The sequence below is a fragment of the Vigna unguiculata genome, chromosome 3, assembly GCF_037176805.1.
Source record: "Vigna unguiculata cultivar grain cowpea cultivar isolate G323 ecotype 2 chromosome 3, ASM3717680v1, whole genome shotgun sequence".
In the NCBI taxonomy this organism is placed as follows: domain Eukaryota; kingdom Viridiplantae; phylum Streptophyta; class Magnoliopsida; order Fabales; family Fabaceae; genus Vigna; species Vigna unguiculata.
In genome coordinates, this window is record NC_140794.1 from 69,700,997 (window position 1) to 69,716,590 (window position 15,594).

General features: G+C 35.1%; 3 protein-coding genes and 1 non-coding gene across 4 annotated transcripts; 2 read left to right on the forward strand and 2 right to left on the reverse strand.

The window, feature by feature from the left end:
• Positions 1–2,640: 2,640 nt before the first annotated feature.
• PFA-DSP4 (Phosphotyrosine protein phosphatases superfamily protein) lies at positions 2,641–5,470 on the forward strand. The gene is made up of 5 exons (XM_028064963.2): positions 2,641–3,086; positions 3,187–3,280; positions 4,785–4,842; positions 4,943–4,986; positions 5,080–5,470. The coding sequence occupies exons 1-5, from the start codon at positions 2,884–2,886 to the stop codon at positions 5,263–5,265; spliced, it is 585 nt and encodes a 194-aa protein (XP_027920764.1). The 5' UTR covers positions 2,641–2,883; the 3' UTR covers positions 5,266–5,470.
• Positions 5,471–6,051: 581 nt separating this feature from the next.
• On the forward strand, positions 6,052–9,726 carry PHOX2 (Octicosapeptide/Phox/Bem1p (PB1) domain-containing protein / tetratricopeptide repeat (TPR)-containing protein). Its single transcript, XM_028064962.2, has 2 exons — positions 6,052–6,842; positions 6,967–9,726. Exon 2 carries the CDS (start codon positions 6,980–6,982, stop codon positions 9,302–9,304), a length of 2,325 nt encoding a protein of 774 aa, XP_027920763.1. The 5' UTR covers positions 6,052–6,842; positions 6,967–6,979; the 3' UTR covers positions 9,305–9,726.
• LOC114179992 (small nucleolar RNA snoR111) lies at positions 6,161–6,287 on the reverse strand. Its single transcript, XR_003603572.1, has one exon. It is a non-coding gene; the product is annotated as a small nucleolar RNA snoR111 (small nucleolar RNA).
• A 3,899-nt stretch (positions 9,727–13,625) lies between the features above and the next one.
• Positions 13,626–15,272, reverse strand: LOC114176120 (1-aminocyclopropane-1-carboxylate oxidase-like). The gene is made up of 3 exons (XM_028061057.2): positions 15,005–15,272; positions 14,341–14,901; positions 13,626–14,201 (listed from the first exon to the last, which is right to left on the reverse strand). The coding sequence occupies exons 1-3, from the start codon at positions 15,107–15,109 to the stop codon at positions 13,911–13,913; spliced, it is 957 nt and encodes a 318-aa protein (XP_027916858.2). The 5' UTR covers positions 15,110–15,272; the 3' UTR covers positions 13,626–13,910.
• Between the last annotated feature and the right edge of the window lie 322 nt (positions 15,273–15,594).

Below are 15,594 nucleotides of genomic sequence, written 5' to 3' on the forward strand. Positions count from 1 at the left end.
TTAATTTTGTTATTTGTGCTATTTCGTTTAAGTGGTATAATATAAATTTTTAATAGTATAAAAAATATTTGAAATATTTTTAAACTTGATTATTGGTTTTCCTTTTATATTTTGTTAAAAAAGAAATTAACCTTTTTACTTTGTTTGATTTTTTTTTGTTACGTATGTTAGTTTCTAGAGAAAATGAGCACAGGAGATCAAGATTTGCAGGTACCAAGTCCACCACAGTGTTCACAACAACCAACTCCCTTTCAAAGTTCCAATAATGACAGTCAATCTCCATTGAATCCATCTACGCAAACACCTTCAGAAGTTCATGATGAAATACATTCAACAACACAAGTAGAGCCTGAGAAAGGGAAATTGAAAAGTGTTGTGTGGGAACACTTTGAAAAGATAAAAGTTGATGGAAAATACAAAGCTAAATGTAACTATTGCAAGAAACTGCTTGGTGGAGAAACAAAGAATGGAACAAAGCACAAATGATAGCATGATTGGAAAAATTAAGGATAAGTTGAAGTTGGACACACTCATTAAGAAAGGGTCTTTGCTTCATATGCGTTGTTCAGCACATATCCTTAATTTGATTGTGAAAGAAGGGTTAGCCGTCCTAAAAGAAGGGGTGGAAAAAATTCGAGAAAGTGTAGCATATTGGACAGCAACTCCTAAAAGAATGGAAAAATTTGAGGAAACAGCTAGACAATTGCGAATTTCTTTCACTAAAAAGTTAAGTTTGGATTGCCCAACTAGATGGAATTCTACTTACAAGATGCTTGATATTGCCATATGTTATAAGGATGTGTTTTTTAGGTTAAAGCAACGTGAAGCTCAATACACTTCTTTGCCAACTGATATGCAGTGGGAATTTGCAAAGGATGTTTGTCGAAGGCTAAAATTATTTAATGACATCACAGAAATCATTTCTGGCTCCAAATACCCAACTGCCAACATCTTTTTCCCAAAGATTTGTGAGATCAAGATTGCAATAAATGATTGGGTTAAATCTCCTGAGATAACCATTCAAAATATGGCAATACAAATGTTAAAGAAATTTGAAAGTTACTGGAGTGTTATTCATGATATATTGGCAATTGCTTCAGTTTTAGATCCAAGGTACAAGATGGACATGTTAGAATATTATTTTTATAAATTGTATGGTAATGATTTTGATCTGAAACTTAGTAGAATTCGTCAAATGTACTATGATTTGGTTTTGGAATATCAATAAAAAAAGAATGAAACTTCTTCTTATAGAGCTACATCATTGGAGTTGGGAAAGGATGTTGATAATGATGCAAATGAATTTTTAGAGTTTATGGCAAAAAAGAAAAAATCTAGAACTACAGTTATGAAAACAGAGTTGGATTATTACTTGGAAGAAGATAATTTGCCGGTTACACAAGAATTTGATATCCTATCATGGTGGAAAACAAATGGGTTAAAGTTTCCAACCCTTCAAGCAATTACAAGGGATGTTTTAGCTATTCCAATAACAACTGTAGCTTCTGAATCTGCTTTTAGTACTGGTGGTCAGATATTAACTTCTCACCGTAGTCGACTTCATCATATTACTATAGAGGCTTTGATGTGTACAAGAAGTTGAATATGGAACTCAAACCATCTAGGTAAGTTACTCAAATTTATTAATATTTTTTGTTAGTATTTTTTGTGAATTCTCATCTAATATTCTACATTTGGTGTTTGTAGGTGTTAAAAAATTAAAAGGAAAAGATGTTCTCATGAGTGAAAATGAATCTGATGAAGAAGGTACATTATATTCTAGTAATTAAAATTTTCAATTTCAATTATTATATCATATCTAATTTTTCATTTTTTTTCTATGTGTAGGTGGATCGAATGCAAATGAAACCACTGATCATTTGTAAAATTAATAAATATTTTGGTTATTATAAAATTTTAGTAATGTGTAATTTTTTAGCTTTTATATAATTATTTGAATTTTATTTAGTTGTTATTTGATACTTTAATTTGAGATTTATACTATTATAATATTTTTCTTAATATTTGACATCATGAAAATCAAAAAGAGTATGTTATTTTAATATTGAATATTTTGATAGTATCATGATTTCGTTGGTGTGATTTTTAAATTTTTTTTATAAAAAATATTTAATTGATATATGGAACAATAAAAAAATGGGTATGGGTATGGGTATAAGAAAATACCTGTTACCCGGTGGGGATGGGAATGGGTCAAAAGTTGTATAGCCGTTGGGTTTGGGGATGGGAATGAGGATGAATTTTTATTATGGAGATGGGGATGAGATCATGATACCCGTACCCGCCCCGCCCCGTTGCCATCCCTAGAGCGAGGAGCAATTACAAAAAACTAAGCACTTCTTTTACTGGATTAAATGCTCTTCACAAAACTCATGTGTCATTGTTTTGTTTTTCTTCCTGCACCATAAAGTTGCTCTATACTTTTTCCACTTTTGCTAGATACGTACTACTATACGTATTTTACTTCAAAATACAAGTCCTCTCCCGGGCGAATACAGTATCTGGATCGTAGAAATACAAAAGGTTTGGTATTTTGGTGGTGGCTTCCAATTTGAGCATATTCCTTCAGTGTACGTTTCCCTCTTCAGTCATCACACACCATACTCAAAAGCATCTTATCAAAGATCCTCTTACCTTTTTCTTTTTTCTTTTTCTTCTTTCGGCTTTCTATATATATTCTACACTATTTCTCACCACCCTACCTCCAAATCTTTATCTATATTTATTTAATAATCTATAATAGCACCATAGACAGATCCTCAGAACTGGAGATCCCGTGAATCAATCAACTCGCTCCTCCACGTAACAACATCAATCAATCGCCTCTTTCGCACTTCAGTTCTTCATTTTGGCGCCAAAACCATGAAGTTCGACAACTCCAACGGCCAGCCGACCCTAGCCGCCCACCTTCCGCCGCCGCAGGAGGACAGCACCGACGCCGAAGCCGATGAGATATTCGTCCCGCCCCTCAACTTCGCCATGGTCGACAACGGCATTTTTCGGTCCGGCTTTCCCAATTCTGCTAATTTCGGTTTCCTGAAATCGCTCCGTCTTCGTTCCGTAATGTCTGTTTCATTTTCTCTTCCTTCTTCTATGTCTCGTCATCGAGTCCGGCTTTCAGAATTTCACGGTATTTCAGTTCGATCCGTATATATTTTGGTGCAGATGTTTGTGTCCTGAACCGTATCCAGAAACGACGTCGGAATTTTTGAAGGACAACGGAATAAGGCTTTATCAGTTCGGGATCGATGGCTGTAAGGTTTGTATTATTCCTTTTGTGATCGTCGTTTGTACTCTGGCCTGAGATGCTTCTTTACTATTATAATAATAATAAATTATTATTCATTGATGAATTTTGCCCTTTTGTTGTCTACCTGTTTACTGGAGTTACTTGATTCGAACGTCCTGCATATTTGCATAAACTTTTTTTCCCTATTTACTCAGCTTTCCAATCCAATTTTATCAGATTTTTTTTATAGTTTTCTAATTTTAGTTTCGGCTATTATTTTGATCTGTTGCTGCGGTGCTTGGACACTATTCAATTAGTTATTTGAAGACGAGGTCGACTATAATAAGATCTAAATATATAAAAATTATTTTACTGAGATTGCATAAATTTCTTGAAGGCGTCCTTAGTGGTTGGTTACTAGTGTTCCTTGAAGGAGCGGTATAAAATCAAAAACATTTAGAACTATGCAACTGCAATATACGATGGACTAGGGATGTGATGCATCGGAGAAATTAACCAATTGTTTTCAGTTGTTTTAAGGGCTTGTATTCACTATAATTAAGTGTCACGCTATTAATATCGACCAAGAGGCTGTTTACCTTCACTTGTAGGTCTTAACGTGGTCCTTTGTTTTTTTTTTTTTTTTTGCCTCATATTGGTTATTCAACTAAAACAGTTAGTTGTGATGACTAGAGAAAATCTCAACTTAAGACCAATTTCTGTGCTTTTAGCTTAACAATTATTTGGTATGGCTGTGAATTTCAATGCTCACTAGAAAGTATCGGGTTTCGGGTTTCTCTTGCCTGTTTGTAGGGATGGCTTCTCTTCAGTTTCAGGCTTAATTTCATTTTCATACTGACCAACTGATAGTAAATTTCAATTGAACCAAAGATGATACTGTAAGTCTGTCAATACGCTTTGGTATGTTTGTCAGATACTGTAAGCCCTTTGTCCTGAAGCAGTTCTGGAATCAATTATTTCCTTCATTCCCTCTGTATGAAGCTATTTCAGGACAAAAACATTCGGATTATTTATTGCCCTCGGCATACTCTTGCCTCATTTAAGAAGTTTAGCATAAATTAACCTTTTTCACCTCCGCTTAGCAACAATTATACTAGCTATTATAGTCCGCCTCATACTAAAATCGGTTGTAGGTGCTTTAAAGGCAAATCCAGGACTTGCTGGAACAATGACTTTAAGATGCTTCTGTGTGTTCGTGAATTTGTCTAATTAAGGTGGCAAAAGTTTGTCTAATTACAAAATAGGGACTCTATTTTCAATATGTAAGTAGTCTTACGTCCTTTAAATACTCCGAAATAGTCACCAATCTTGTTTGTAGCTTACCCTGTCTAGTTACTTTCCTTCGAAATCAATCTTTTGCTGGAGTTTTAAGGTGACTCATAATTGCCGGATTATTTTTGTTATTATCCCTTTGGAATCGGTCTTTATCTCAAAATTAGGTTATCTCAATTTAATGATAGCAATCCCCTTTCTCCACTAACTGCCTTCTCATGCCTGAAACTAATGTGGGCAGGAACCCTTTGTCAACATCCCAAATAATACAATTCGGGAAGCTTTGAAAGTAGCCCTCGGTATTAAAAAATCTCGAACTTCACTATTCTATTAATAAAGCTTCGACATTTTTCGCCGAAATACTACTGACCTAATTGGTGCTTGATTTTCTGTCTCCAGATGTTAAAAACCATCCCCTTTTGATTCATTGTAAACGAGGAAAGGTATGCACAATGGATTTGTTCTTTTGAGAGTTTATTTTCGTTACTATTTTGGAATTGTTATTCTTCAATTGTTCAGTGATTTACCATGATCAGCACCGCACTGGTTGCCTTGTGGGATGCATAAGAAGATTGCAGAGATGGTGTCTATCATCTGTTTTTGATGAGTACCAAAGGTTTGCAGGTGCCAAAGCAAGGGTGTCAGACCAGAGGTTCATCGAATTATTTGATATATCCTGTTTGAAGCACCACCAACTCCCATTTTCATGCTCAAGGAAATAGAAACAAAAAATTGTCTATTCTAGAAAGTTACTGCTTCCTCCCATGGAATATTTCCATAATGAAGTGAAGTTTCATAATCACTATTAGTTTAATCATAACGGCAGGATCAGCTTCCTGATGTATACTTTCCTATTAGATGTTGGATCCAAATCCACCAAATTGTGATGAAACATGCAAAAAACTAATGTTTTCATTTGATTTCGCATCTCATGACCCCAAGGTAAAGGACCCAGGAGAAAGATTATATATATATATATATTTGTCTTCTCCCAAGACAAACAAAAAAAAAGAGTGATGTATTCATTCATCAAGACACAAATTCTTAAGAGAATATACTAAGTCAATAAAAGATGACCAGAAATTTTTAAGAACTTACAGAAAAACAGAGCAAAAGTGAATGAAATACAGTGATTTATGTAAATAATTAAATTGTTATTTTTCGCCGAATGCGTCCAGTAGATAACACTTCACATTGTCACAGCCAAATCGCACAAATCAAAAGTTCGCACAAATCAAAAGTGTTTCAATTTAGTATAAAATTTTTGATTTCTATCGAATAGTTTTCAAACAGAATGCACAAGTCCTGTAAGGTTTAAAAGAGGGGTATCACTGGGGAGACAACACCAATGAGACCTGAGTCCAAACACTGACACCACTCTCAACCCAAAACCTTAAAGGAATGGGTTTATGGGTCTTTATCCTTATATGGTGTTCTACTTTTTCAATTCTGGTCAATATGAAACTTAGACTCACACTTGAATTCCTAACAAGTCCTCTGCTTTCTTAATTTGATCGAACATGGATTTCTTTCTGAATCAAAGCATTCACCAAATTGCAAAAACAATAAATAAGGCAAAGAAAAACGAACTGAACAAATAAAAACAAGAGAAAAAGAATGTAGACGAGGAACAATCGATTCGCCAACCATAAAAAGGGCGACCGAAACGATGACTCGCCTATTTTTTATACCTCAATGATCAAACAATGGCAGAGACACTTTGAACAGTCTCTTCATTCTCATATAAACCCACTGAGGACTTTCTTTTGCAGGAAACAGAAAACAAATGACAATTGAAATCGAAGCACTTATCATTTATCATGACAATACAAACAACTATGACAACCTTATTCATCTAACCCGGTTGTCCTTCTTCGCCGTCGAAAACATATTGTGTAGATTGAAACAAATCTTAGGCGCAATTTATAGAGTCGTCAATTCGATACAAACCCTAACCTGTCATTACCACGGGACAAAATTACCCCTCCTCCTTATTTTATTTACGAAAATACCTCTAAACCCTACGAAGTCAACAACAGATTCATCACATCATAGGGTTGAGAATAAGGAAGAAACAATGAACGTGCTTGTGATAAGGAACTAAACTATCTAGGGTTTCAGACCTACGCCGAGTTCTCAAAACCCAACAAATACCATTGAACTAACAAAACCAAGCTACCCACACCTTCTTTTTTTATTCAATGCCACAAGCTATCTTCTTTTTCCTCTTCTAGAGTCTTCTACTGACACAGGTTATCCAATTTTTGGCCCAGTTTTCGTTTCGTGCGGCTTCTCACCGGTAAGTCTTAACTATTTTTTCTTTTTAAATCTCTCCTATTGCTCTGTTAATTTGGGCTTTAGATTCATGGCAACGAGTATTCTAGTTTTTGTTGATTTGAATTTGAGTTAATAATGACGCGTAGGAAGGGCAGTAACATGGGGAAATCAGGGGGTAGGAGAAAGAAGGGTGGTTCGAACCCAAACCAGGGTGTGGTTGATAATTTGGGTTCAGGTGTTGGTGTCCCAACGGCTAACGGTGGGTCGGAGTTGTTGGATTCGTCGATATTTTTGAAGAAGGCGAATGAGATGAAAGAGGAAGGGAATAAGAGGTTCCAGAATAAGGACTATGCCGGTGCTCTTGAACAGTACGAGAGTGCCCTTCGTTTAACCCCCAAAACGCACCCTGACAGAGCCGTTTTCCACAGCAACAGGGCGGCGTGTTTGATGCAGATGAAGCCCATAGATTATGAAGCTGTGATTTCTGAGTGCACCATGGCGCTTCAGGTCCAGCCCCGCTTTGTCCGGGCCCTTCTTCGCCGGGCCCGTGCCTACGAGGCTGTCGGGAAGTATGAAATGGCTGTGCAGGATGTGCAGTTCTTGTTGGGTGCTGATCCTAGTAACCGTGATGCTTTGGAGATCGCTCAGAGATTGAGGACTGCGTTGGGCCCGCGCCAGGAAGCCCAGCAGGACCTCCAAAGTCGACCCTCTCCAGCTGCTCTTGGCGCTTCCGCCGTCCGTGGCGCCCCTATTGCTGGATTGGGGCCCTGTTTGCCAGCCCGGCCAGTGGCGAAGAAGGGAGCCAATTCAGCAGTTGGATCTGTTGTGTTGCCTAATAGTAACAAGCTAGACAGCAAGGCACAACCGGTTTTGCCGACTGAAAATGGTTCTGATAACAAGTCCCACTTGCCAAAACTGGTGTTGAAGCCTTCAAGTGGTTCTCCAAAGCCATCTAACCCTGGGAAGGATGACCAGAAGGAACAGTCTTCGGGCATTCATGGGCAGCGTTCTCAGGCTGCAATTCTGTGGAGACCGTTGAAGCTTGTTTATGATCATGACATTAGGCTCGCACAGATGCCTGTCAATTGCAACTTTAGAGTACTGAGGGATGTAGTGAGCAAAAGATTTCCTTCGTCAAGTTCTGTTCTGATCAAATATAAGGATTGCGACGGTGATCTGGTGACTATAACCTCTACTGATGAACTCAGACTGGCAGAGTCTAGTGTTGATAACCATCTCCTCAAAGAACTTGGGGAAGTTAAAAGTGATTCTGTTTCAATGCTGAGACTGCATATTGTTGAAGTTAGTCCGGAGCAGGAACCACCTTTATTGGAAGAAGAGGAAGAAAAACCAGTTGAGAATGAAGGGGTCAAGGGAGATGAGAGCGGATCTCATTCTTCCCTAGGCGAATCTGCCTCTGAAGTTCCTGACAGTGAGGTTGATAAGACAGAGAAGGAGGCTCCAAAGGAAAAGCAAGGAGCTACTGGAGATACTGAAAGCAAAGAGGTGGAGATGGATGATTGGTTGTTTGAGTTTGCTCAGCTTTTCCGCTCACATGTTGGTATTGATCCAGACGCTCATATTGACTTGCATGAGCTTGGGATGGAGCTTTGTTCTGAGGCACTCGAGGAAACAGTAACTAGTGAGGAGGCCCAGGATCTATTTGACAAGGCTGCTTCAAAGTTTCAGGAGGTTGCTGCTTTAGCTTTCTTCAACTGGGGTAATGTTCACATGTGTGCAGCTAGGAAGCGGATCCCTCTGGATGAGTCAGCTGGGAAAGAGGTTGTGGCTGAGCAGCTTCAAGTGGCTTATGAATGGGTCAAGGAAAAGTATTCGTTGGCAAGACAGAAGTACGAGGAAGCACTCTCGATCAAATCAGACTTTTATGAGGGACTGTTGGCTCTGGGGCAGCAGCAATTTGAAATGGCTAAACTTCATTGGTCTTTTGCACTTGCTAAGAAGATAGATCTATCTGGCTGGGATTCTAAGGAGACACTTCAACTTTTTGACAGCGCCGAGGAGAAGATGAAAGCCGCAACAGATATGTGGGAGAAACTAGAGGAGCAGAGAGCAAAAGAGCTAAAGGACCCAAATGCAACCAAGAAAGATGAATTATTGAGAAGAAGAAAGAAACAAGGAGGTACTAGTGAAGGTGAGTCCTCCGCTGGTCAGGGTGATATATCTGCAGAAGAAGCTGCTGAGCAAGCAGCTGTCATGAGATCTCAAATTCACCTCTTCTGGGGTAATATGCTTTTTGAAAGATCCCAAGTTGAATGCAAATTAGGAATGAGTGGTTGGAAGGAAAACCTGGATGCTGCAACTGAACGCTTTAAGCTTGCAGGAGCTTCTGAAGCAGATATTTCCATGGTTCTAAAGAATCATTCCTCAAATGGTGATGCTAAAGATGGAGATGATAAAAAGGTTGAGAACACACGGCACAATAAGACCATTAAACCAGATATCAATAAGGCTAATGAAGTATGAGATGGGTTGGCTTCGAAATCTCTTCTGCGTCTGTTGTTCAGCTGAGTGTTAAATGACGACTCTGGACAAAGAATATCCTTGTTGCTTGGAGTTTAGATGCGATATCTTATTTTTTTTTTGGAAATAGAAATTGAAAATTTAGGGTGCCTTAACTAGTTAGCTGTGCCCGTTTTCTTTTTCCTTTCTCTGAAGTTCTCAGCGATCTAATGAAGGGAGATTATTTTTTAACATTATTTACGCAATCATTAATCAATCTCACTTGCTAAGGACCAATCATTTTTGTCCCCTGCTATGTTAGTAATGCGGATGCAACTTAGTTTGAGTATTGCTTACTTGCTTAAATTTCAGACATTTGTATTGATTGCCCTTATCAATGTGCTGAATGTGTTGCTGAGTTTATAAGATGGAGATTTATGGGGCCATGTCTTGAGTTTGTTTGTATCGATCATTGACAGTAATCTTTGCTGAGTGAGTGAAATTTTTGCACTTTGGAGTGGTAATGTGAACTTTATTGGAGGTCCTCAAGTCAAATAACACCTTTAGTTTTCAGCTATAGTGATGAATAGAATAATAAAAGTGAAAAGCAAATATAGAAGAGGACACAAAAGAGATGAATTACCATGAAGTTTGAGTGCCCGGACTCGACTGTTTCATTGAAATTGGCTACTATCTATGACAAATGTCTTCAAATATGAAAGTGGTAATATTTTATCAAACATTATATACTAATTTTGTCAGAATATGCATTGGTCAATTTTCTTGGTTAACTTATGTTGTGTGATTGATGAATGTGATTGGCAAGCAAGAATATCTTCCACGTTTCAGCTTATAGCCCTTTCATTACGTCCCATCTTGGTATTTCCGAATTTCATTTTAATCATTTCAAGTATATTGAATTGGGAGATTAAATTGTATAATCAACTTCCTTAATGGGAAATTTTTTTGTTATTTTGTTATGTTGTTGATTATCTTAGATTTCCTTTTGAATTCAATCTGAATGTTTAATATGTGTTAGATATTTACACCCTCTGCTTTGAGTTCATTGCTTCACAGAAGTAATCACGTTTTGTAGAGAATTTAATAAATGATAGGTCTTCAAGAAATCAGTCTTTCCCAAATATGAAATATAAGTTTGAGGGGCATGACAATTGGTCTGCAAGAAATTATAACTACAACTCAAAGTCTAAGGCTTTGACTACTTTTATCACTTTCAATAAAAAGACTTTGCCAACTATTAATTCTCTTGTTTGTGTTATATTTATTAGTCTCTAATTATACCATTGAATCTTCAAAAAAATTCATCAAAATTTGTTTGAACAATAATGAAACATGAATCCAAAAAAATACAATAAAAAATTGATATCACATTTTCATAAAAAATGTATTTTAAGACTAATTTATTCCTATAAAAAAGATGATGTTTGCATTTTATTTATATACTATAAATTCATCTTATTTTTTGTTGATGTCCAACGAAACCTTTCACACGGAGGCATATACACTAGTGTGACTAGACATTAATGTTAGTCTAATAATAAATGGAACAATAAATCTAACATTAATGTTATTTAACCACTTTAGATAAATCTTATAAAACTAATTTATAAAGTGATATGTATCCCTATTTATATATATTATAAATTCGTCTTGTCTCTAGTTAATATATAATCTTTAGACACATTTTATTCATTCATATTATTTTCTAAACAAAACTTTCATAAAATTGAAATTATTGGATTTCTCCCATTCACAAAAATTTAACATATTTCATAATAACATAAGTTTGTAAATAATTTTCTTATTAAACATTAATCAACTTCATTTCGTTTACTCAATTTAAACCCCTCCTTTTTATTTTTTTATTGACAGTATTTGATAATAATAGGGAGAGTTGAAACCATAGTCCATTGTTAGTTCTCCGATCAACCAAAATTACCTACTTTTTTAGAACTCTTATCGTGACACTGTTGGTTTGCAAAATTCAACGATGATGTTTTTTTACCTACTTTTCATTCTTAAATATTATCAACATTCTGGTTTGGTTGCATTCCAATTTAAAGGGAAGGCTCATTATTTATGGCATTATTTTATCTGTTTCCTCAGGAGGAAACTTAGAATCCTCCAAAGAATTAGCAACAAACAATTTTCCCTTTTTTAGTACAATAACTGCTATGCCTAATTGCCTACGCCTATACAACTTCGGTATAAATTGAATTTTTCAAAATTCAATTTAAATCCCATAAAGTATATTAGAGATGACATCTACATCTATTTAATTAGATCAAACTTATTTTGAATTTTTTAATTTAATTTAAATTAGTTTAAATTTATAACTACTTTATGTGTTTGTCCAATTTTTATTTTTTGAAATTTTTTGTTTCTTTCAATAATAGTATTTAGAAAATAAAAAACAATTTATTTGATGAACAAGACTGATTGATCATAAAAATGAACTTTTATGTTAGGTTAGGTTAGACTTTTAAACATGTCATAAATAAACTTAAAAAATGAGACTTATAAAAGGTAAATAAGTTAATGGGTAAGAACGTTTCAATAGAGGTCATGTTGGGACTTCTCCCTGCACCCCAAACCTTCTCATGTACCCCCAATAATTACCCTTTTGACCTTCTGTTTTCTTGACCCCCAAACTAACTCCATCCTCTCCTCTCCCTCCTGCCCCTCCGGCGAAGGCCTTGCCTTCCTCATCGCCTCCTCCACCCACTTTCCCGCCCTCTCCATGGGCCTCCCCCAACCCTCCCCCAACTCAACCTCCTTCGCCGTCGAGTTCGACACTATCTTCGACCCCTCCCTCAGCGACATTAACGACAACCACGTTTTTAATTTTAATTTTTTTTAGAAACAGATTTCGGAATCCGTTTCATACTTTTCTGAAACGGATTCTGTAATCCGTTTCATAAAAAACATGAAAATTTATGAAATGGATTTCGGAATCCGTTTCATACTTTTAATTAGGGTCAAAAGGGTGTAATTATTGGGGTTACAGGAGAAGATTTGGGGGTGCAGGGAGAAGCTCCCGGTCATGTTTCGATTGTAGATGGTTTGGATCACATCACGAAACTAAGTGAGGAGTGAAATATATTTATTTACTTTTTTAATATTATTATTTTAATTATTTATTTTATTGCAATAAAAAATAAATATTAATAATAGTTTTAATATAATTATTTATGTAATATATATCGAAAAAATATTTATAACAGGACTATATTATATAATTAAAAATATAATTAAGTATATAATATTTTCGTCTAATTTTCTTTATATTCATTAGCATAGAAACACATTAGGCAAATGTATTTTTTTGCTTTCTTTCTATAATAATAATTATTAAACTAAAAATGTAATTATTAAAATAAAAAAATATTATTAAATTATGAAAAAGTTTCACAAAAGTTAATTATAGAATAAATAATTTAAATAAATTTATTATAGGTAGTTTTTTTACTGTGTAAGTAACTTTTTTATCGTGATAGTTCATTGAATTTTAAAAAATAATTATTTAAAAGTTAAAATAAAAGAAATGTATGCATGCTAAAAAAAATAGTTAAAAGGAATAAACTCTTTTGTTATTATTATGTATGTAGAAAATTTAACATATTTTCAATCTTACTTTTTGTATTTATTAATTTTTTTTCTTTTCATATTTTCTTTTAAACATTCTATATTTAACTAAAAAGAGATGTAAGGTATTTGTTGGGAGAAAAAAATATTAGTTTTGCTGTTTGGTTCAGAAAGAAAGAATTAAAGATATTTTCGAAGTTAACTAATTTTTATATTAAATAATTTTAAGTTTTAAAATATAAATAAAAATAATTTTGTAGATATTAGAACTTCTAAATCATTTTGTTGCTTTAGTCAAACCGATATCGAGGAAAAATGAACATCAAAGAAGGAGTTTCTTCTGCGAATAATGATATTTGACACGCAAAAGTATTTAACAGTTATGTCACAATATTCTTCATTTTTTTTTATAAATACAAAAAAAATTATCTATTCTTAGTCTTCTTCATTCAATTCCATTTTCTTCATTAAAAAGCTTTCTATTAATCTAGTCATTTATTAATCTATTAATTGAGAACTGAATCAACTACATCACGGTTACATTCGTCTACAAGCTATTGTCTCGATTGATCTGTTGGTAAATTCTCAAATATTTATATCCAAGTAGGTATTTTAGTTTATTTCTTTTCCCTTTTTTTTCTTTTTAATTAAATTCAAATCATATGGATATTGAAGTTTAATACAAATCCAAGTTAAAAATAACTAAACAAAATTCTTGAAGAAAGGGCAAAGTACAAGATTATATAGTAAAGGCGAAAAATTCCTCCACCAGTTATTATTAAAGTTGGCATTTAGAGACACTTTATAACATTAAGCATCACTCACATTACATAAATAAACAATTATCATATCAAACTAATCTTTTATTTTCAAACCATAAATTTGGTTTATGCTACACATGCATAACGAGGCACCCATAGCAAACAAACATACAAGTACTCATATATATTATTATTATTATTCTTATAGTTAATAATATAATATAATATAACGGTTGAAGGTTGAAGGTTGAAGAAGTTGAGGCTTAGACAGTTGCTATTGGGCCAAAATTAACGGTGGATGATTGGATGGCCTTCATAGCTTCAAACCTGGGCTCTTTGGCCTGGAATTTAAGCCCAGCATAGAGCTTCATGTAATCATCAAAAACAAATTTGGGATAATCTTTGGTATTCTCGTCTTCCTTCACCAACGCTTCTGCTGGAGCTATCACTGCATCATTCCCCGGATTGTAAAACGACGCTATGGACATTCTGTTCCCATCGCTCTGTGTAATCACACGGTGCATCACACTCTTGTATTTTCCATTCGTAATCACCTGTTTTAAAACTCAAATAAATTAATCACATCAAAAATAAACATCTCAAATATTATCATAAAACACGTTCTGTATTAGATTAAGTGCGTTAAATATTGAACTAAACAACTCAAATATTATCATAAAACACGTTAAATACCTCGAGTTGGTCCCCAAGGTTGATGACAATGGAGTGGCGCATTGGGGGAACATCGATCCAGTGGCCATCTTTGAGGAGCTGCAATCCACTGACCTTGTGATCTTGAAACAGTAGAATGATGCCACCAGCATCTGTGTGAGCTCTCAGACCCTTTATCAGCTCTGGCTTCGGACAAGGAGGGTAGTTACTCACTTTCGTCCCAAAATTTGGTCCCTTTGACCCATAAAACACCTTCTTCAGATACCCTTTCTCCAGCCCAAGATTCTCACACACCAACTCAAGAACTTGCTCAGCCAGTTTCTCCAGTTCCACTGCAAACTCCTTCATCACCTTCCTCTGTTCTTCGCCCAGATCAGGGATCTCTGAAATGTTAGACTCAGGAAGATGCCGCAAAAAGAAGGTGCTTTCCCAATCCATGTCATTGATTTCGGACTCTGCACACTCCAAACCTTTGCTTTCCACCATTTCCTTGAACCTTTGCTCCATACACCTTTCGTAGTGCTCTTTCGTCACCCTCTCCACAGTGTCCATCAACTCTACGGATATTCCATGGTTCACCAGCTTCACACAGCAAAACAAAATCACATGAATCCCAAAAAAAAAAGAGTTTAAAAACATTTCATTTTTAGAAAAAAAAAAAAACAAAACAGTTTGAAATGGCTACCTCGAAGAAACCCCAGTTCTCGCAGGCGTCCTTTATTTTCTCCATGGTTGCTCCTCTCTCTTCATTGTTAAGGTTCCCCATGTCAACAACTGGAAAATTCTCCATTTCTCTATTATTATTATTTTCTCTCTCACTTTACCACCTCTGCAACTGTATGCTGTGAGAAGAGCCTTCGTGCAGGGTGCAATTTATAGAAATGAGAGTGCCTCATCAACAAATTATTTAATTCAAATATACAAAACAGATAAAGTTATGCTTTGTCTAGTGCTTTCTTCATGGCTACCTCCCCATTAAAATTTATAAATTCGTATCCAATCGATTAAACTACGTACAATTTTTTTGTAAGAACCTATAATTATAACGTGATTTTGATTTCACCTGATTTGTTCATACTTTGTAAAAATATTAATTTGATTTTTTGAATTATTCTTTCTTCGAGATAAAATTAGGAGTTGATATACATGTACGTCGCAGACAATTTTTAATTATACACTGTTGCATCTTTTTTTATTCGCGAAATAATTATTATGAGAATCAAATATTTTCAATTGCGTGATAATGTACGTACGATTGAACAGTAACATTTTCCT